The sequence below is a fragment of the Pyrgilauda ruficollis genome, unplaced genomic scaffold (genome assembly GCF_017590135.1).
Source record: "Pyrgilauda ruficollis isolate IOZ18807 unplaced genomic scaffold, ASM1759013v1 scaffold15, whole genome shotgun sequence".
NCBI classification, from domain to species: Eukaryota; Metazoa; Chordata; class Aves; order Passeriformes; family Passeridae; genus Pyrgilauda; species Pyrgilauda ruficollis.
In genome coordinates, this window is record NW_024513654.1 from 18,061,237 (window position 1) to 18,081,885 (window position 20,649).

Genomic DNA, 20,649 nt, shown 5'->3' on the forward strand with positions numbered 1-20,649 from the left:
TGCACCCAGCAGACAGGAATTCCCACATTTTCCTGGTCCTTTCTATCCTGATGCACTCAGACCTCTCTGCTTTGTGGTCCCACATCCTTGTTCTCACTAGTGCAGGTGTGAATGAGAGTTTTGCATCAATGTGAATGATTTGTGTTCAGATTCTGAGTTGCTAAAATGTGCATTTTCACTAAGTTTTGAGAGGAAAGTGTTTATGGTTTTTGTCTGTGCCAAAAGAAGACCTAGTTAGTTAACAAGACTTGCTTAGTTCATACCCTGGTGTGAGGTTGTTCTCATTTGTGGGCTAATGGTCTGTTAGGAAGATGGAGGAACGGGTTGGTGCCTTTTAGTTAAAATAGGCTGTGAATGTAGGAGCGGCAGCTCTGCACAGTGTTGCAGCATTTCTGCCAGTAAAATCAGGAGTCCTGAAGTGTCCAACTGAAAACAATACTACTTCCTAGCATATACCTAAGAGCTAATCAAGTATTCTGTAAATTGAATTAGGAAGAGAAAGAGTAGATGAGATCTGGATTTAGAAGCTAAACTACCAGGGAAGAAACAAGCATTGGAAAGAAAACAAAATAAGATCTCAATTTTTTTTCCCAGTGTCTTTCAAGGGTTCTGAGCACAAAAAAACCCCAAAAAACAAAAAACAAACCAAAAAAAAAAAAAAAACCCAAAAAAAAAAAAAAAACCAAAAACCAAACCAAAAACAAAAAAATAATCCAAAGCTATTTTTTTCCCCCCAAGTTGCAGGTCATTTTTTTAAGATTTATGTCTCTGTCTGACATGACATGGGAAGGACTGCATGGCATAAGAAACCTGTCAGAACTAATCAGTCTGTGATTTCAGACAGTATGGAGGAAGACACTTGAAATTGTAGCAGATTATTTTGAAAAAATAACACATACTTGCCTGAAAGTAACAGGTATGTGTATTTGTTACTTTGCTTAAGAACTATGGACTCAGAATGGTTGGTTGAACCATAGATTGCATGTTAATTTGGTTTAATTTTGTGAACAGGTTGCATTTTTCTAGGTAGCATTATATTCTATACTGCACTACATATATAAATCTCCGCAGTCTGTGCAACCTTTTCACTTAAGTTTAGATGGGATATGAAATGTTGTATCACAATACATGATTTTTTCATAATGAACCTGATCTTAAGGTTTTCACGTGCTCAGAATCCCTATGATTTTCACTGGAAGTTCTTGTTGCTGGAGAACTGTAGGACTGACCTCCCCGCAGAAGCTCATTTCATGCCACATTCAGTGGGGTTTCAGAGCCTGCTGGAGGGGAAGGTAGGATGGCAGGAAAGATCCTTTTGGGAAGTATCTCTTTCCAGTATCTCTGGACAATGTTTATGCAGAGACAAGTTGGTCAAGAGAAGAGAGGAAGCCTCTCCTTCTCTGCGAACCCATTTTGTCAGTTCTCCACGTGCAAGCTCTGTCTGTAGTCTTGGTAGCTGCTCTGTTTTATTCAGAACAGAAGAGTTGGTGTGTGGACCTTGTTAGAGCAGTGCTCCCCCTGCAGTGATGCTTGTGGTGTGAAGGTGCTCAGGTTTTGGCTCGCTGCAGGATTTGCATCTGGCCTTCAGCTGGTGCCTCACCAAGTCCATGCACACCAGCCTGAGAGTCTGGCCTTAGGGGTTTGTATTTATTTGTCAGTAAAAAGGATTGCCTCACTCCAGACGTTTTTTCCACTGCTGAATCTTGTGCCATGTGTGTGCAATCTGTTGTTCACTGTCCTCCACGTAGGAGTTCGGACCGCCAGTGTGATCATTGCCCTGACGGACGGCGAGTTGCAAGACGCTCAGTTTTATTATGCAGAACAAGAAGTAAGTCACTTTTATCTTTATCCAAACTAATTTATGTCGCCTAGAACTCCAACACCTGTACACATTTACTGCTGACTCCACTGATGATATGGCTTTGCACTTAATGGCATTTCTTGGGTTTTTTAGGCCAACAGAGCCAGAAGCTTTGGAGCTATTGTTTATTGTGTTGGAGTGAAAGATTTCAATGAAACTCAGGTAACTTGCTTGTTTTCTCTTGTTTTTTTATGTTATACTACTGCACAAGGGACAGCATCAGATGAAGGCATTTATTTAATCACTTGGGGCACAAATCATTTCGTGTCACTGTGATGTCTTTTAGCAAGTATGAAAGGGCCCAGTTTTGTTCACTGTAATTTTGTTTTCCTCATGATTTATGATTGTCTTTCTTTGCAGCTGTCAACGATTGCTGACAGCATCGATCATGTTTTTCCAGTTAAAGGAGGCTTTTATGCCCTAAGAGGAACCATTGATTCAGTAAGTTGGATATTCGGAAACACAGTAAAAGGTGCCTTTCCCTGCATTAATAAAGCACAGATGAAAATGGTTACAAAAAAATGCCCTTATCTAAATCTTTCAGATTCTGAAGAAGTCTTGCATTGAGATCCTGGCAGCTGAACCATCCAGTGTTTGTGCAGGAGGTAAGTTTCCACAAGAACAGTGTGTTAAGGCAAATGAATGACACTGATGAAATGTCAGTAACTACCTAAAGTGGTACTGGAGCTGAAGCCTGTGGATGTGTCAGGGCATCCTTTCAGGCCATGGCTAAAGCCCTACATGTTCCTTCTCGTCTTGAGAAAAACATTCTGACCATAAACATGTAGCTGCTGTGGCTGAGTACCAGCTTGGAGAGCAGACAGAGGCAACAAAACTGAACAATTGAGGATAGCATTTTTTTTAAAAATCAGAGAGAGAGAGAGAGAAAAGTAATGTAAAGCCAGACTGGCAGTGGTGTTTCAGGGTCTGAAGGCAATATCTCACAAATTTCTGGAAAGATTGCATTCCTGGCATCTGCTGGGACTTGTCAGCAGTTAGAACAAGACTTTGCAAAACGTTTACAGAAATTTAAGGTTTATTGAACCAAATATAGTTTGCTGCATAGGCCAAATTACCTCTTGTGTTTTCCAAAATGCTAATGTTTTACTTATTTGAAAGAATCATTATTCTTTGTGGCAAACATGAAGGATACCCAGAGGAGCTGTTGATAATTTCATGCCTTTAATGTCTAGTATATTTAACTTGGATTTGTTCTGGTTTATGTTAGCAATTCTCTTGTTGAGTTTTTTTCTGCTTTAGAGGCTATTGCAGCAGAGTAAGCGTGACACCATAAGTTTGCTGGAAGGTACAGTTTTTCAGCATGGTTATTTAGCTCTAGTGTTAGTGGCTTCTGTTCATTTCCTTTTACACTGCAAAAAGGAGCACATAAAAATGGCAATGATGCATGAAAGCTGACCTTGAAAACAGATAAAATATGAAACTCAGGAAAAATTTAGTATCACAGAAGAAAAATTGTTCACTCTTCATTTCCACATGTCAATCACAATATGGTCTTACCCTGAATATTTCAATTTAACTTGAAGCATCCTTGTGTCTCTTGAATTATTCCTAAGCATATTATTGTGGACTAGATGTAAAGTCTCATCTGTAGAAAATTTAAAGCAATGATTTTACTTTTAAAAATGTTGTGGAGTTGAGTAGAAAACAGTTTTAAAGCTTTGACATTTAAAGCTTTTTATTTCATGATGATGCTTTCATATTTTTGCTTAGTTATTGCAACCCTGACAATTTTTTGTGCAAAACTTATTACAAGCCGTCCTGTGCAACAAAAATGTCTTTAGCTACATAAAAATGTGAGTGTTCCAATAGGAGGGATTTTAGTACTATTCTTGAAATTGTTTGGGACAATGTTAAGAATATGGGAAAGTTGAACTGGAAACAATGTTTTTCAGATGGAATGTTGAAAATATTTGAATGGAGCATTTGAGAAATTCTCAAGAAAAAAATTCTTTCAACAAAATTAATATATTTCAGCAAAAAGAGTAAATTTCTTTTCCAAAGGATAATGTGTTCAAACCACTTCATTTTTTGCTAAGCTTGCTAGGTAAAAAGTTTGACAAATGTGATTAAAATTCCACAAGTACACTTTAAAAATAGTTTACCCTTAAAAAAAAAAACCTCAAACAATATTGTTGCTTTACTTGGATCTGTAGAATTTTTCACTGTCTTTGTGGCTTTCAAACAAGGCCAGTATAAATTGGGGAGAATCAGTTTCTGGGTGGTGCTGCTGATTCTGCAAGATATCGGCGCTTCTTTCCCTTGAGTTCTGAGGTTTGCTCTGTCCCTGCCGACCAAGCAAGGGCTGGCACATCGTGAAGCTTTGCTGCCCAATCTCCACGTGCTTGAAGGTTTGTTTGTAGTAGCAGAGAGCTTGAAAATGGGAGGAGGCTAGAGCTGCAGCTCCACATGATGTACACTGTTTGTATACCATTATATTTAAAGTATTAAAGCCTTGAGCACTAAGAATCAGGCCTGCAATAGCATTTATCATCATCCCACAAGCCACAGCTGAAATTACCTCCTGCAAGAGGTTTTACAGCATGAGGCTACAAATATTTACATTTGTGCTTCGATTTATTATCCTTTATTATCCCACTTACTTCAGCATAGCTGGAGATTCATCTGTATAGCTGTGTGCACCACTGTCTCCTGGAAGGAATCTCCTGGGAATAAACAACCTTTTTCATGGTAGTGTGATTCCAGATCCTGAGTTCAGTTCACTGGACAGCTGTAGTGCTACTCTGTGTAATGTGGTTTATTTTTTTAATGTGCTTCATTTGGACTTCATAGGCTTCACTGTTTTTTGCATTTATGTCAGAATTTTTATGCATTTTAAATTCAGGTAATTACTGATGATGTATTGTGTCAAGATCTGTAGCCACTGAAACCTACATCAAGATATATATACACTTGCATGGTAGATGTACTTGCTGGATGAAAACTAGAACATAACATTTTCTAGAAATTCACCATTCCTCCTCATTTAGGTTAGGAGTGTTTGTTTGTTTAAATGCATAATAGAAATTTTCATTTCAAAATTATGATTGAAAAATAATGGACTTTTGGAGAGAGTGCAATATATTATCACATTCTCCAGCAAAGATACTCGTCTACGTACAGCCTTGAAATGTGTGTCTGTCCACGCTTTTTGTATGAAACTTATCTGAGTGAGAAGGTGATAATTGGTTTAGCGTTTATTTGGCATTGCTAATAATTTTTACGATTTGCTATGTGATCGTGAGGGTTTTGTGTGGCTCAGTGGAAACAAGTTATGATCAGGGCTTAAAGCAGGGTCTGAGCCACTCCTTGTAAGTGTTCTCATGGTTACTACTGTGTTGGTGATTGCTGGTGATCGTGGCTTCATTTTTGACTTGCCAGAGGTTTAGTGAAATGCTAATGGAACAATTTGTATGTGTTGACAATTCCAGTTGGGATTCTGGCTTTCTGTGACGAAGCTGTCTGGCAAACCCACTTACAAATTGATCTCGTCACATGGTGACAGCTATCTGATGTTTAATGCTTTTTGACCCTGCAAATTCATTGTCCCCAATGTGGAGCAGTGTAGTTGGGTCCTTCCTGTTCCCTCTGATTTAAAGTGACCAAGACATGCAGCCTGTAAACAGGCTATCAGTGCAGAATCAGAGGTGCCTCATATCCCCTTTGACAGCATCATTGCTTTGATTATGCTTATGGTACGCAGATGTGATTGAAAGGTTTTGTTGGATGTGGCATCCTACTGGCCACATCAAGTACCAGGTGTGGATGCAAGCAGTCAGCTCCTCATCAGAGGCAGAGAAGCGGAGCCGACAGCCCAGCCAGTGCACACCAGCTCCAACCTACCATCTCGCTGCCAGCGCCGCCCGGTTGTTTCAGTGCTGACCTTTTTCCCTTCGCTGTCTTGTCAAAAGCTGCAATCCACGATCTGACAGTAACTAAGGAAGAAAAGGACGCAGCCAGAGCCAGGGCGCAAAATTAAATGGAATTAGCCATTTCAAGAGAGCATCACCCAGAACATGTTCATGCTCCAGAGCAACCAAGGGGGCAGGCTGCTGAACAGCGGCAACAAACCCAGTACCAGCTGTTCACGACTCCCTGGTATATTTTCAGCTTGTGTTGGTGGACAGGTTACTACCCAATCACTTGTTCACAACTGACTGTGCAGAGTGGCAGTCACAGTGAAAAGAACGGCAGGAGAGGTAAATTGTCCTGACAAGACTAAACTTCCAGATGTAGCTTTTACCTTGGATGTCTTGTGTTGAAATTTTCTTACTTGTGGCATCTTTTTTAAGCCACTGGAACAGCCACCAGTTAAGCTTTTTTGATTGCTGCCTTTTAAGGCCATTAATTCATGAGAAGGGGAAGAAAAATTTAAGTGCAATTTTGATTCAGCAAGCTTCTTTTGAAATTTAAAATTGAGATGGGGAAAAATTATCATCTTGGCTGGGTATCCTGTGCCACTGCGATGTGGGCTGGTTACAAGCAAGTCTGCCAGTGTGTGGTCCCAGGCAGGTGGTTCTGGTGGGTGGGCAGAGGCCCAGTTGCCCTCAGAGTTGGTCATGACTCTCAGCTCTGCTGGCAAAAAAAAGGGGATGCTCATAATTCTCAGTATAGCAGCTGGGTTAGATGTGGAATGGCTCAAGGCACGAATCTGACTAAGAGTAACTCAAGATTCTTATTGGAGTAAGAAGCAGATGAATCTGCCCTACAGTACATTTTCATTTGTTTAAAGAAATGCTCATGACCCCCAGTGAGAACCAGGATGTAAAACCCTTCCCATTAAAAAGAGGCCAAATTCTGATGCTGGATTTGTGTATTTGGCTCTTGGTGTGCTTATTGAGTTCTCAAATTTTATAATTTTTCTTTAGCAAGGTACCTAAGCACATGTTTCATTTCAAAATGCACTCCAGTAGATACTTTCTTTTTCTCCTCCCAAAATACCTTCTTTGATTCCCATGTACCTTGTGGCTTTTGTCAGTTCAGAGCCCTGCTCTAGAGCAAGTTACCACAATGAAAACCAGAGTGTGGATTTCCAGTGCATGATTGCAATTTGTAAATGCCCCAGTCCAATTCACCTGGACTTGCATTAGATCTCAGTTCAGTGGTAATGGCAATGAGTGAAAGTGTTTTTGACAAACTGTACAGAAAAGTAAAGCATTCCATGTCTCTGTGCTAGGTTGCCTTGCTTGATAAAGAAGTGCAGGCAGATGAGGCTGAATGTATTCCAGCCACCTTTGGGCCTCATGCAGTGTTATCCAATAAGGAGTCCTTCCTCCAAAGCATACAAATGGCATGGTAGTACCTTGTATGGAATGTTGCTAGAAGCCAAATCATACATCACTAAAACTCATGTACAGCTCCCCTCAATCCTACCAACATTGTTTTGTTCTCCTTTTTAGTATGTTCATCAGAGTATAAATGATGATGCATGTAGACCTGTTCGTGGTTTTACTCACTACTAATGGAGTATTATGTAATTTATTCATATTTTTCAATGTGAAGCTTGAAGACTAATTATTGCTGTGTTGTGCTGTTATACCCCTTATATTGGGCTGATCTCAAATGCTGCTCAGAGGCTGGTGTGAGAGCCCTGTGGAGGGTTTGGTTCAAGTAGGACATTCATGTGTGAAAGTGCAACTTCAGTGCTTTTCCTTGCTGTGTGCCAGCAATCTCAGCTGTCAGCTGGCTGCTTGTGTGCAGTGTCTAAGGGAGTTTCAAAAGTGTCCTGGGGACAGAACAAATTTGCAACTTGTCTCTCCACCTGCCTGCATGAAAGACCTTATCTCTATTATCAGTGTAGCAGCCACAATGGCTTTTTGTGTCCTAGAGGGAAGTTTCCCTTGCCACTTCCCTTCCTGGTGCATCTTGTGCCTAGTTTGGCATTTCAGGCTCACCCTAGCAGAAAGGGGGCTTCTACTGTGTTGGGCTTCATCTGTGCACAGTAAAAGGGAGGGAAGAATAGCAAACTGTTGTGTTGTTAGAGCTTTGAGTCACAGGAGGTTTGGGAGAAGAGCTTTTTGTCAGCATCTGCCTGAACAGAGCTCTGCTGAAAGCCTGGTGTCATCTGCCTTGAAGATTAGGAGGAGGGACTGGTAAGGGTGGTTAGCAAAGGTGTTTGTCCCAAAAGCCATGGAACCATGAGATGACATCACTCAAGTCAGCCTTAGTTTTGCTGTGGCACCTTTAAGGCATTGCAGTTGTGTGTTACACTTGTGGGAGATGACTTGAGACAAAGAGAAGACTCTGAAGCACTAATGCCTCTGTAGCACTCTTGGACATTGCTGCTGAATACAGGGAGTGGATGTTTTATTTCAGGCATAGGGCAGAGAACAGCAACTGTTATGTTTTAATTCAGGTCACTCTGAACAGAAAAGCTGTATTTGAGTTATTTCTCATAAATAAATCATAAATCTTCTATATTTTTGCTTACAGAATCCTTTCAAGTTGTGGTAAGAGGCAACGGCTTTTATCATGCAAGAAATATCGACCAGGTGCTCTGCAGCTTCAAGCTCAATGACAGCCTTACTATCAGTAAGTTTGCAGGCTGGAGGATTGCAGTGACCCCTGTGGCTGTGTCACCTCATGGGCCATGGGCCATTTCTCATCCGTGTTAAGGGGAGTCCTTGCAGCAGATGAGGGAGAGCTGGGGTAGAGGTGTGCACTTAAAAGAAGCTTGAAATTCATCCTTATTCAATGCAGTGACCTGTGGGCATTGGGTAGTGAGCACTTACTCAGGACATGCTGCTCTAGTGATCTTAGCACTGTTGTAGTGATGCACGTGGGTGCTGCATCCAGCAAGAGATGACTGGGGATCAGGTTTTCAGGTGGAAACTTAAAATTGCTTCCTATTCCCTTATATGTCAGCAGTAAAAAGAAATAATTGCCATTTTCATCTCCTGGTGGTGTTTTCACAGTTTTTAGTCACCAGTTCAGGAGACAATTGCCATAAAGCCAGGCCTCCCAGGCACTCTGCTCCTCTCTGACACCAGTTGCTGGTCCCATCACAGTGACTGTGTAACATGGAAACTCCCTGTCATTGCTGTGCTGAACAGGGTCTTTTGTTTGCTGTCTCAGCAGCTAGGCAAAGGACAGAATGGCCAAAAAAAGATGGAGTGTCCAGTTTCTCAGCAGTCCTGTCTCATTCCTGAGAAGTCGTGTGTGTTGGGCAGAGTGAAATATGGTGTGGGGAGAGGAGCTCTGCTCTGATTTCATATATGCTGCCCTTGTGGCCTGAGCACAGTAGAGGCTTTCATGTGCTGTCGTGGCCAGACTGGTGCCTTCCCAGGCAGTGAATTAACTTACAAGAGGGAACACATGAATTGCTCCTTCATTTCCCATCCCAGTTGTCTATGCTGATACTGCAGTCAGACAGCTCTGGTGGTCTTGCATTTATTCCACGTACAGATATGCTTTAACCAGGATTTGTTTTTTGTGGTTTATCAGTTAGATTTTTTGCTTTTTCTTCCCTGACCCTAATCATTAGCACCTTGACTGGGCTTCACACAGTGAGTGCTCACCTGGGCCTGGAAATACACAGGAGGAAAACTACTCTGATTCCATTCCAAATCCATGCTCTTTTCCTTGGGTTAAGTCTGCAACAGATCTTGTGATAAGATGCTGATCTGTGATGCCGTTTTTCCCCTCCCTAAAACATATCACTGATTTCCGTGTTCTTATCTCTGCCAAGGAAGGGAAATGAGTTCTGTCTTCAGGTGTGCTTGAAGTGGGTGAAGCATGAAGGAACAGCTCTTACATCTGTTGTTGCTTGAGTTAATTTTTTTCCTATGTAAAGAGTAAACAAGCCTCAAAAGTATAAATAAGGTGGCAGCCTTTATCAGCCCTTTATTCCCTTGGGTTTGACTCTTGTCGACCCCTCTTTCTCCAGGCTGGCAGCACAGTTGTTTGCTGGCCATTCAGAGCTAAGCTATAGTCACTGGAGTGGTGTGTCTGCTCTTGTGCCTCAGCTTACACACTTTTGGTGGAGCAGCAGTGCAGGATTACTGCTGGGCCTCCTGTCGGTATTCATAGGACTTGGCTTCCTGGATGTGACTTTTGAAAGTGACAGGATTAACACTGCTGAATCTTGGAGCAGTGGAATGCTTCCTCCTTAGGTGGGAAGATGTGTGCCCTTGTGTTTGACCCTGCCTGCACCAAATCCTTATAAACATGGGCTGTTTACAGATGATGCTGCCACAGAGGAGAGGTTGGGTCCAGGAGAAGCAGCTGGTGCAGAGCAGATCCTCATGATAACATCAGTCATGGCCCCTCTCTGCCTGTTTCCTGTAAATGACCAACCATCCCTTGGGTTTGGTTCCCCCAGCCCCCCCCCCCACTATTTTTCCATTTCAGCTCCACCCCATCTCTCTCCTTCTTTTTTTTTGGGGCTCAGACAGTGCAGACTTAGATTCTCTTCTGTGTATATTTGGACATGGGTAGACAAAAATTGAACCCTAAACTTTTGAGCCCTTGAGTAACTTGAGGGGTTGGACTATTCAGTGTGAGTAGAGGTTGCACATAATTTTCAGATAGAGATGAGGAATACTGCTCAAAGTATTCTGTACTGCTGAATTCCAAATGGCTGATCACTGCTGTCCGGAACAGAGATAAATATCCAAGTCTTAGCTGTGGTATCTCTAGCCTGATAGCATCATATTGGCATCAACCTGAATGGTTATTCTAGTACTTGGATTTCTAATCAGAACCATTGGGGAGTACTGGTACTTGCCAAGAGAGTTCATCTGTGGCTGTCGTTGGTGTTGGCACTTCCCAAGGGGGTGGCCTGCTTGAAACAATTTAGTTTTTTCATCCCTGAGAGTAATATTCATTTCCTTTCAGATGAAAAGCCAACTTTTGTTCATGATACATACTTACTTTGCCCTGCCCCAGTGATAGAAGATGCTGGACAGTGAGTATTGCTTTGCAGCATGTGTCGAGGGGGTGGACTTCTGGGTGAAGCTGTCATTTTGAGGATTTTGCCCAATTTGTGTGTGTCATATTGCAGCCATCTCCTTTGTGCCAAATCCTTTCCTAGTATGAGCCAACATAGCTCTATTTAATACTGGGTCTTCAGCACATTAACCAAAGGTCTTCTTGGACCATGGCCCCGTATCATAGAATCACAGAATGGTGATTCCTCCTCTCTTCCTATATCCTGTTGTTTCAGACCAAAAGATAATTAAATTCAAGACAGACTTTTAATTTTGATGGAAAGGAGATGCTTGATTTTAATTCCTTTGTTGTTATTGTATATGTTGCTTCCTGTATTTTGCTCTGCTGTGTCTTGATATTTTTCAGCCTTTTTAATCCTGTAGACTTCTGGGACAATGGCACAATGCCCAACCTTTTCCATAGGTGATCTTATGGGTGCTTAAATACTGTACTGGGGCTATAGGTGAATGCTTTTCTTGCCTTTTGTATTTGTAGGTGAAGGAAATTAATTTGGTGGGGTTTTGTCTTTTTTTTTATTATTATTACTTTATTTTTTTTTCTCCCCTGGGCCCCTTCTCTGATATTGGAGAATGGCTAGGGAAGATTCTTCTTGAATTTCACTGGCATTTCAGTGTTTTTACCCTTCTTGATCTCAGTGCAGGTGTTCTGGATTTGCTTGGATACAAAAGAACACACTCTGATTCATTGACAGAAGGGTTTCTTTAAATAAAAAAGTCTTAAAGTTTCTTGTGCTATGTACAGTAGTATTGTTATTGTCTGAGGCATTCTGTTATGACTCACTGTCCTGGTGCCCTTTGCCCCAGGTGGGATGGGGGTTTTTTAATAAAAAGCATATGTCCCAGTTCAACTAAGGTAACATAAAAAGATTGGCTCCTGGGTAAGCAGGGAGGAAAATGCAGGTAAGTGCCTGAGGCCATGAAAATGCCCTGACTCAACAGAACCCATTATCCATGCAGGCTCATAAACCAATGGTTAAAACGGAGACAGAATAAAGGTAACAATGGTTGTAAAGATGACACTAAAAATAAACATATCTGTTTTGTGCTCTAGGGTGGTTTTCCTACAAGTCAGCATGAACAACGGGCTAACGTTCATCTCCAGCTCTGTCAGCATCACCAGCACACATTGTGTAAGTAATTCCAATGGGGCTTGACAGAGGAACCATGAGACCTTGGAAAGAAATGGTTGTTCTTCAGGCAAAGCCTCCTTGAGTGAGCCTGACCTCTCTGCAGCTTCTGTGTCACTGCTGCTGACTGATCCCAGCAGCTCTTGGGAAAACAACCAGGGCTACTTAAGGTCAAACTGTTATTGATGGTGGATAGATCATAATAGATTTTCTGAGTAAAAAATTAAAATAGGAGGCACCCTGCACAATCCTACCCCAGGAGAGCCATCCTCAAAACTAGAATCTTAACAGAAGGAGACCTGAGAAAATGATCGAAGGAGCATCAGGGAGCAACACTCTGTTGAGCCTTGGGGTCCCTGAGGGGATCTGGGGTAAAAGGCACAACTGTTAGGAGTTGTATCTGGAAAGGCCACAGAGGGAATGGACAGTGATGTCTGTCCTGCATCATGGGGTCAAAAAGACCAGATGGAGTGTCAGGGACAAACAGCTGGAAGTGATCCTATATCAAAATCTGATTTTTAGAATCAAATAAACAAAATTAGGAAACGGACTAATAGATAAAGAGTTGTCTTCCTTGCCTTGGGGTAAAAATAAGCAGTGCCCATAGCTGGTGTGAACAAGTACAATAATTAAATATGTGACCTTGTGCTTGTGGTCTAAACCAAGTTGGCTGAAGTACCTGATAGCAGTTTGTATCATTGTTATTAGTGGCAAAAGGACTTTTATAGCCTATGCCAAATGCTGTCATATTGGTTTGTAATCATTGTTGGCCATTTTGACAGCTGGAGAACAGAAGGGCAGGAATGCAGATAGAGGCGACTGGAACTTGAAAGTCTAATTTTCTGATGTTTGCAGCAATGAAGATGGGAAATACCACAGCAGAATGCTGGAACACTCTGGGTTGTAGGGACGCAATACAGCAGAGATGTGTTTGTTTCTTTATGGGATTATTTCTATTTTGCTAAAACTTTCTTCCAAAATTTCCATATTGAGGACTGATATTTTCACATCTAATTCCACTCTTTTACCTCAGGTACAGTAAAACCTTTCAAGTCTGCAGTGAAACACAAGTGTTAACTGGTGCATTTAGTTACCCATATGTAATCTATTTCTGATGAAGACTGAAGTGTCAACCCTAACCAGGGCTCCTAAAGGCCAGAGCATGGATGGAGGAAGCTTTTCCTTTTGGTAGCCTTAGGATAAAAAGAGGAATCCAATCTCCACTCCTGTCAATCTGACAGTTTTTTACCAGACTCTTGCAGATTGAATGTGAAGGAGGCAGGAAGCCTGATTTGCAGCTGATAGAAAAATACTGTGATGTCCCATAAGCAGGGACGTTGGCATTTCAGTTTCCAACTTTGCCTTAATTTCATGCATTTCACTCTTCTCGTTTTAGAGACTCCTTCCATTTCCTTTTCCCTCCTGTTTCCTTTTCTGTGGGTGGCAGTCAGCTGGCCTGCTCAGCTCTCCTCCCCAGCTGGTCCTTCTGTCTTTTCTGTACAGTAAGTATCTTCACTATAATCCAAAAGCCTCTGTGTGATCCCTGTGCTTATTTCTGTTCAGCTGCATGAAGTCTGCTATTTTCTTTTCAAAGTCCAGCTTCACTATGGAGCTTTGTATCATTAAAATCACTAAAAGAAAACTATTTAGCTTCTTGCTGCCAGCAGCTCCTGAGCTACTGCTGGCAAATTTCTCAGCAATTTATATGTGCAGTTAGCACAGGAAAAGCAATGCCTGGAAACAAAGGCTACAAAACAAGGAGGTAATGTGTGTTTGGAGTAATAGTAGCAGTGGTACTGCATTGCTACTGTGCTTGGATTTGTTTTTAAGGAGTGCAGCAATATTTCTTAAAGTTTTGCTTGATTTTTACCCTTTTCTCAGCAAACTGACTTTACTAAGAATTAATTTCTCTTCGAGTATCTGCTTTCCAGTTAGTTGTACATGGGGCCATGGGAGGGACAGAGAGAGGGGCTTAGCACTGAACTGTAGCTGGGTACTGTGTCCTCTAACAGGACTTGTTTGGGCAATGAGTCTTGCACATTTTGGAGCAATTCAGCTGCTCCCTGGCCAAATGAAGGTGAGCCAAACAGCATATCCTAAAACAGGTAGGTTTGTTGCATCTTTAACAAAAAGCCACAGAGCAGCGTAGGGATGTGCAGTGACTCAGATCTGGGATCACTGGGTTACCTGTTTAAAAGCATGGAGTAGGAGCTGTGTTTGTGTTAGTCCCATATTGAATGTGTCAGTCCTGACAGCTCTAGGAATTGGCCTGAGAGAGAACTAGGTACCACCTAAGTCGGTCATTCAGGATCTCACTCAGACTTTGCAATGCTCTTACCAGCTGGTGCTTTCCACCCTCAGTCTTCTCATTGTCTGAGGGGAAAACAAATGCACCTAGAACAGTGAAGGAAATCCCTGTTGTAAGAAGGGACTAAGCATCAGTTTCTGGTGTCATGGAAATGGAGCAAGTTTCAGATATAATAAGGTGAATCTCATGGACTTTATCACATAGAAATCACTTTTGGAATTTGGCTTCTTTCCCTTTATCCTTGCACCTATCCTTTGAAAATCTCTTACAGCTTCTTCTCTAGCCAACTCCTCTTTCCTCAACCTGATTGACAGACCTTTCTTCAAGCTCTTTTCATATCTTTCTAGCCCCAGGCTTTCCTCTAGTTTCCTGCTAAGTTTTTTCTGTTCCCTGATATCTCTGTTGCTGGTGAATTGAACCTCTTCTCAAATTTTGAAATTCTACCATTCAAGAGGTTTCATTTCCCAGTGTATATTAAAAAAAAAAAAATTGGCTGAAACATCAGAGCAAAATTAATATAATTCCAGAAGCCAGTACAGTCCAAGGATAGGGCATGTCTCAGTATGCCACTGCCCATGTGAAACAAATGTTTACTTCCCAAAAGCCGTGTGCTCTGTACGTTCTGCAGGGAGCAAGCAGCATATGAAAACCTGATTCCTGTAGTCATCAGAGCAATAGAGAATTAATATCTCTTCTGAATGCACTAGCATTAAATGCTCCAAGTGCAAAAGATCCATCAAGATTTACACAGAAAAAAATGGAGCTGTGATTCTCTGATTCTCAGTTGCTCTGAAAAGCTAATTTCAAGTGTTAAGACTTGGTTTTAAAATAGTCAAAGCAGGCCTAAGAAGCATACCATGAACAAACAGCATTACTGACTGGTTTGCATGATCACCTAGGCTAAGGTTGTGTGAGTGGTCTTTAAATTATTCAGAGGAGCTGTGGATCTGAGATAATATCTGTGCACTAACTCGGTAATTATGTGGTATTTTTCATCTCATCTGGGTTCATTTTCAATGGAGCTAATGAGAGGATTGAATGGAGGGGAATGAAGCAGAGTGACTCATTTGTGACACGGGCAAGAAAGCAGGAAGAACACAGTACTGAGATGGATGAACCCTACCATTGTCTCAGATTTCTCCTTTATTTGTTTATTGCAGGTGATCAAGGAGCCACCTCCACCACCGCCTCCAGAGCCTGTAAGTGTGCTATTTTTGAGCTGTGGCACCGCCTGCAGCCACCTAGTGTGCTGTGCTGCCCAGGAATGTCAGCTCTGTAGGTGTCTTAATGACACCTTAAGGGCTGTGAGAGGAAGTGCTCTGGGTCAGGACAGTTATTTCTGCCTTCTGGCCTCTTCATATGCATAGAGGAAAACTGCTTCCATCCAGGGTGAAAACAGTTGCATAACTCAAAAATCTACAGGCCAACAGTTCCTATGGTATTTTTTTCCTTCTGCTGTGCATCAAACAGGTGTGTGAGCAAATCTCTGCTTCTCAAGCTGTGCTGACAGCTGTCCCTCCTCCAGTAAAGCTGCCATTGTTCTCAGAAGGAGTTTATCCCAGATTGGTAGTAAGGAACAGTCTGGCAGCTGGAAAAAAGGACAGCAAAGGCCACGTTCTTGTGGCTTTGCTACAGGAGGGAAGACAAAGCCTGCCTTGGCTGTGGCTCTTCTGTAGAGTGACCTTTGGAAAGACATTTAGCCTTTCTCCATTTAGGTTTTGAGCTGTTTGAGGCAGGATTGTATTTCACTCTTTTGGGGACAGTAACTCACTGACCCTGACCTCAGTTTAATTTCACCATACTAGTTTCATGAAGATAATAGTAGTAAATGAAAGCACCTCCAGAGAAAACCTATGCCTGCCTTTATTTCTTTGCTAGTCATAGACAATGAAATAATGGAAAAATACGTGCCTAACCCACAAGAGAAGCTTATAGTTTACTGTTAACTTGCTGGAACTTGGCATGAATGTAGGGAGGCAACCACAGCTGCTGTTTTGAGGTTGCTAGAGGCCACCACTAGCATGTATGTGATCCTGCTACTTGTCCTGAGCAGCAGCACTGTGACAATTTAACTTCAGAATGCACACCAGAATTCATGCTGGGGTTAATGTGATTAGTGCTATCACAAAGCCTGCAGTTGCAGCCATGCTACATTTGAAGGAGGCTTCAGAGAGCATCACAGCCCTGCAGAAGTTCCAGATGCTTTGCAATTTTAAATGCAATCAAATAGAATGAACTGATGTAAGCCTCCAGGAATAACACAGAATACAGATGTTATCCATCCCTTTTCTTTATCCAGTATGAGTTGTAATAATCATGCATTGTAATAATTGTAACTGTGTGATGAATTTAATTACATTTAGTATTAGGCTCCCTAGGTATGGTGACCTGCCCTGCAGCTGATACAGTGTGGTATTGGTACTATTAAACTGAATAGAGGTTTGTAAAACTTGTTCTAAAGCACAAGCATTAGATTTCCATGTGGTGGCTGTTAATGTTGCTTTGCTGTGTGTTCAGTGTAGGGGATATTTGGTATAAATCCTTTATCAACTGGAAAAGTACCAGCTGTTACTATTGGCTCTGTCCTGCTAGAGTCAGGCTTGCCAGCAGTAAGAGCTGTTAGACATGAACACTTGAAATCTGTGTTACATTGCATGGAAGAGGCAGAGTATCTTAAATAGTACTCATATTCACAGTGAAATCAAATATAAATGAATTAAAAATGATGAGGCACTTCACTGGGTACTGGTTTAGATTGGCATGCAATGGGATAAAATTTGTGTATTTGTTGTACTCTCAAAAGCTTACTGAAAAAACACCAAACCCAACACCAAACCACAATACCCTCATTGTATATTTATTTCCCCAATTTTGGATAAAAACAAAATAACAGGAACAAAAAAAAAAAAAAAGAAAAGGGTAAAACAAACACCAAAAAGCCAAACCATAACAATAAAAACCCCAAACTCAAACTCCCCTTACTGGTTAATGCAAATGTCAGCTCTAGTCTTGCCTGGCCATACTAAAGAATTCGTTGGAAGAACTGACCTATTGAACTGTAGCTGAGAGACCACATGTCACTGAATAACCTAAGAGGTAAATACAAACAAAAACTAAAGCATGGTTTCAAAAAGCTATTATTGTCTTTTGGGCTCTTAATTCCTTTTCCATTCCAGTAGAAACACGTAGGGCAATTTTGTGAAAATGCCATCTACTGACGTAACAATAATGTACGTCTCTCTATAATATTTGGCTTTTTAGTTAATTTTTTTTCTTTTTTAATTAAAAAATAAGTTCAGGTAGTGTTTCTAGAAGCATACTTGTACTGAGGAACAGTAGCAGAGAGCACTGTGCAGTGGTCAGTCCAAGAATAGCATGCATGTCTGCATATAAGCATGAGGTACAGTTATTTAGGAATGAAGAGAATATTGTAGGAGGCTTCTTGTGCCCTCTGCTCAGCTATGTGTGTACTTGGAGAGTGTCAGGCTGGGACTTTCAGGTGTCTTGACTTAATGTAATGATCTGGAGTCTGAGAAATCCCAGTCACATCTCTTGGCTCAAGATGATAGAGCTGGAGATGTGTTCCCAGGCTTGTTGAACCAGAACCATTTGCCAGCTTTTAGTTAGGCAAGAACAGAAAAATGAACCTCAAGTGAATTCCTGATTAAGACTCTCACATGTTCTAGAAAAGTAAACTTAATTCTTGATGATTGCTCTGGTTCTGATCTCCCTAACAATTGTGAGATGCTCCTGTCTGAATTATTTTTCAAATTGTACAATTTGAGCCAGACTTCATAAAGCATCAAATAGTGTAGAATAACTGTTTACAGCTGCCATAAGAAAAGGGTCTGATGCACATGTTAGAAAACTCAACAGTGGTCACTTTTTTTTTTCCTCTGTTAGATGACATTAAGTTCCAAAAGTGCAATTAAGAAATTATTTCTCTGGGCTAACTCATCACTGCATTTTCTGCATAGCAGTGGCAAGCCAATATATGTACAATTCATCTATACTTTGCCTGTCCTCACAAATTAGCTGAGATTTTGGAGCTCAATGCATATTTGATTAAATAAAAGCAGCCTGGACAGAGGAATAGGCAATCCTCTCTGGCTTCCCTAGTTAAAATTGCAGCTGCAGAGACAAGAGGCTTTTTTGGGTTTTGTCAGCAAATAAGCATAACACACAAAGCCAGATATCCAAGGATTGGACCATAGGATGTTCAGCTGTTTTCCACAGTTTATGCTTTTTATGTGAAAGCAGCATTAGTATCTCCCTGTGTTTCCCACAGGACTCGGATGATGAAGATGGATTGCCAAAGAAGAAGTGGCCAACCGTGGATGCATCTTATTACGGAGGTCGAGGTGTTGGTGGGATTAAGAGGATGGAGGTATTTGGCTTATTCTTTAGTGTTATAAACCCTAGCCCATTTAATTGAAAATTCCACTGTGTTTTCATGTGATTTTTGACAAGGACTGGAGACCAGAATTTAATCAGGGCCTGTGTACCAAATTCGCACCTGCTGTCCAAATAACAGGCATCAAGCTGCTGTCATTTGCATGAATAATTAAATGAATCTAGCATTAAGAGCCAGAGAAAATTTGCAGGTTAAGAAATGAGATAAGCAGCAAAAGAAGTTTTAATCTTGTGAGTCAAACCCTTTGGTGCAGTTGCAACCAGTTCTCTTGTCAGAGGAAATTCAGGCGAAGCTACGCTGGTTTTCTATTTGAGGGTGCTGTCCATGCAGTGCCTGTTTTCCATGAAAGGGGAAGCTTCTCAGCAAGTTCCTGTAAGACTGGAGATGAAGGATTGCATTTTCCTTAGAAAAATTTTATCCTTGATACTAAGAATGTATGTTGACTGTGACACTGTGGATCATACATTGTTCTTGAATGCAGAATCACTTTTCTGCTTCAGCTAAGTCAGACAACAAAATCAGATATTAAGGTAGGAGATAGTGGGAAGAATTTCTTCACTGAAAGGGTGATTAGGAGTTGGAGCAGGCTGTCTGGGGAAGTGATGGAATCACCATCCCTGGAAGTGTTGAAAATGTGTGTCAGTATGGCACTTGAGATATGGTTTACTGGTGCTGGGTTAACTCAGTCATCTTAGAGCTGTTACCAACCTTAATGATTCTCATCTGCCCCGGATCTGTGAATTCCCACGACACCTTAGATTACTGGAATGTGCAAAGGCTAGTAGTTCCACCAGTTTTTGAATGAGAATGTTTTATTCTTAAATGTATATTTCTGATTACAGTAGGAGTTTGGTGCTTTCATAAATTTGACTTAATTCTGGTAGCACTTGGACATCTGACGGGAATTAGATTAATATCTCTGGAAACCACCTGCTGGTGGGGACTGCTGAAGTGTCTCCTTACAGTGTGCTCTCCTGACATCAGGTGCGATGGGGAGACAAAGGATCAACAGAGGAAGGAGCAAAATTGGAGAAACCCAAAAATGCTATTATTAAGTTGCCAGAACAGGAGTATGAGCCATGGGAACCCAAGCCAAAGAAGCCCCATGTGAGAAAACCACCTTCCCAGCGAAAATGGTACACTCCAATCAAGGTAATGTGTCTGACCCTCAATTTCAGCAAGTCTCTCATGTCACCTAAGATACTGTATCCCACTTTCTTAAAGCACAGCCTTCCTTTCAGCAGAGCTGAGACAGTCTATTTAGAAAAGTGGCCATTAATCCTCACCTTAGCCTGGTTTTGGAATGTATATTTCACTTGGCACTGTGTTGCCATAATTTTTTGAGAAGAGTAGAGGGCACAAGCAGAGGTCTTCCTTTCCTCAACTCACACTGTCTTTTCAGGTTCTCTTGGCTGGGGTGCAACAGCAGATCCCTTGAACCTTAGAGAGGGCAGATGCTCTTTTCTGCCATCTCAAGGCAGCATAGAAGAGGATCAGACAAAGGGCACTGTCCTTACTTTGCATTGTGGCTAAGGGCTTGGGCTGGGATCCAGATCTGTTTCCCCTTAGTTCAACCACAAGACAGTAGTGTTTGGTTTTTGGGCAAGTCACTCAGTCTCCCCATATTTTCACCCTGAATTCTCCCATGTCATTATAATATCTGGTGTTTCAATGTCTCTTAATGTATGTATCCTCACACAACTCTAAAGGCAGGGAAGAGCTGCTATCTCTGCTTGCAGAGAAGGAATCTGGAGGGCTAGCACAGTCAAGGCTGCAGCATACCCTGCTCATCCCAGGAATCTATGTCCCAGAGCAGTGCTTTGTGGGATGAGTTCCCCCATCCCCTGCTTACTCACAGATCAGTTAAACAGTGCTTGAATGTTTCTGGAAAGCATCTGTGAATTTTAAAGCCTGCCTAGGCAGGTATTCTTCTGGCTGTTTATCCATGCTTCAGTTCTCTTCCTGTCTGTACT

The 20,649-nt window shown here is 41.6% G+C and overlaps 1 protein-coding gene across 1 annotated transcript in view; it reads left to right on the forward strand.

The window, feature by feature from the left end:
- Window positions 1-20,649, forward strand: part of ANTXRL (ANTXR like) — a 56,451-nt gene that overhangs the window by 14,828 nt on the left and 20,974 nt on the right. The window contains exons 6-17 of the mRNA XM_041461419.1: window positions 1,749-1,828; window positions 1,955-2,023; window positions 2,222-2,302; window positions 2,406-2,466; window positions 8,312-8,410; window positions 10,715-10,784; window positions 11,879-11,975; window positions 12,644-12,661; window positions 13,131-13,153; window positions 15,362-15,461; window positions 18,551-18,649; window positions 19,661-19,828. Coding sequence (XP_041317353.1) covers window positions 1,749-1,828; window positions 1,955-2,023; window positions 2,222-2,302; window positions 2,406-2,466; window positions 8,312-8,410; window positions 10,715-10,784; window positions 11,879-11,975; window positions 12,644-12,661; window positions 13,131-13,153; window positions 15,362-15,461; window positions 18,551-18,649; window positions 19,661-19,828 — 965 coding nt within the window. The remainder of the gene's footprint in view (window positions 1-1,748; window positions 1,829-1,954; window positions 2,024-2,221; window positions 2,303-2,405; window positions 2,467-8,311; window positions 8,411-10,714; window positions 10,785-11,878; window positions 11,976-12,643; window positions 12,662-13,130; window positions 13,154-15,361; window positions 15,462-18,550; window positions 18,650-19,660; window positions 19,829-20,649) is intronic.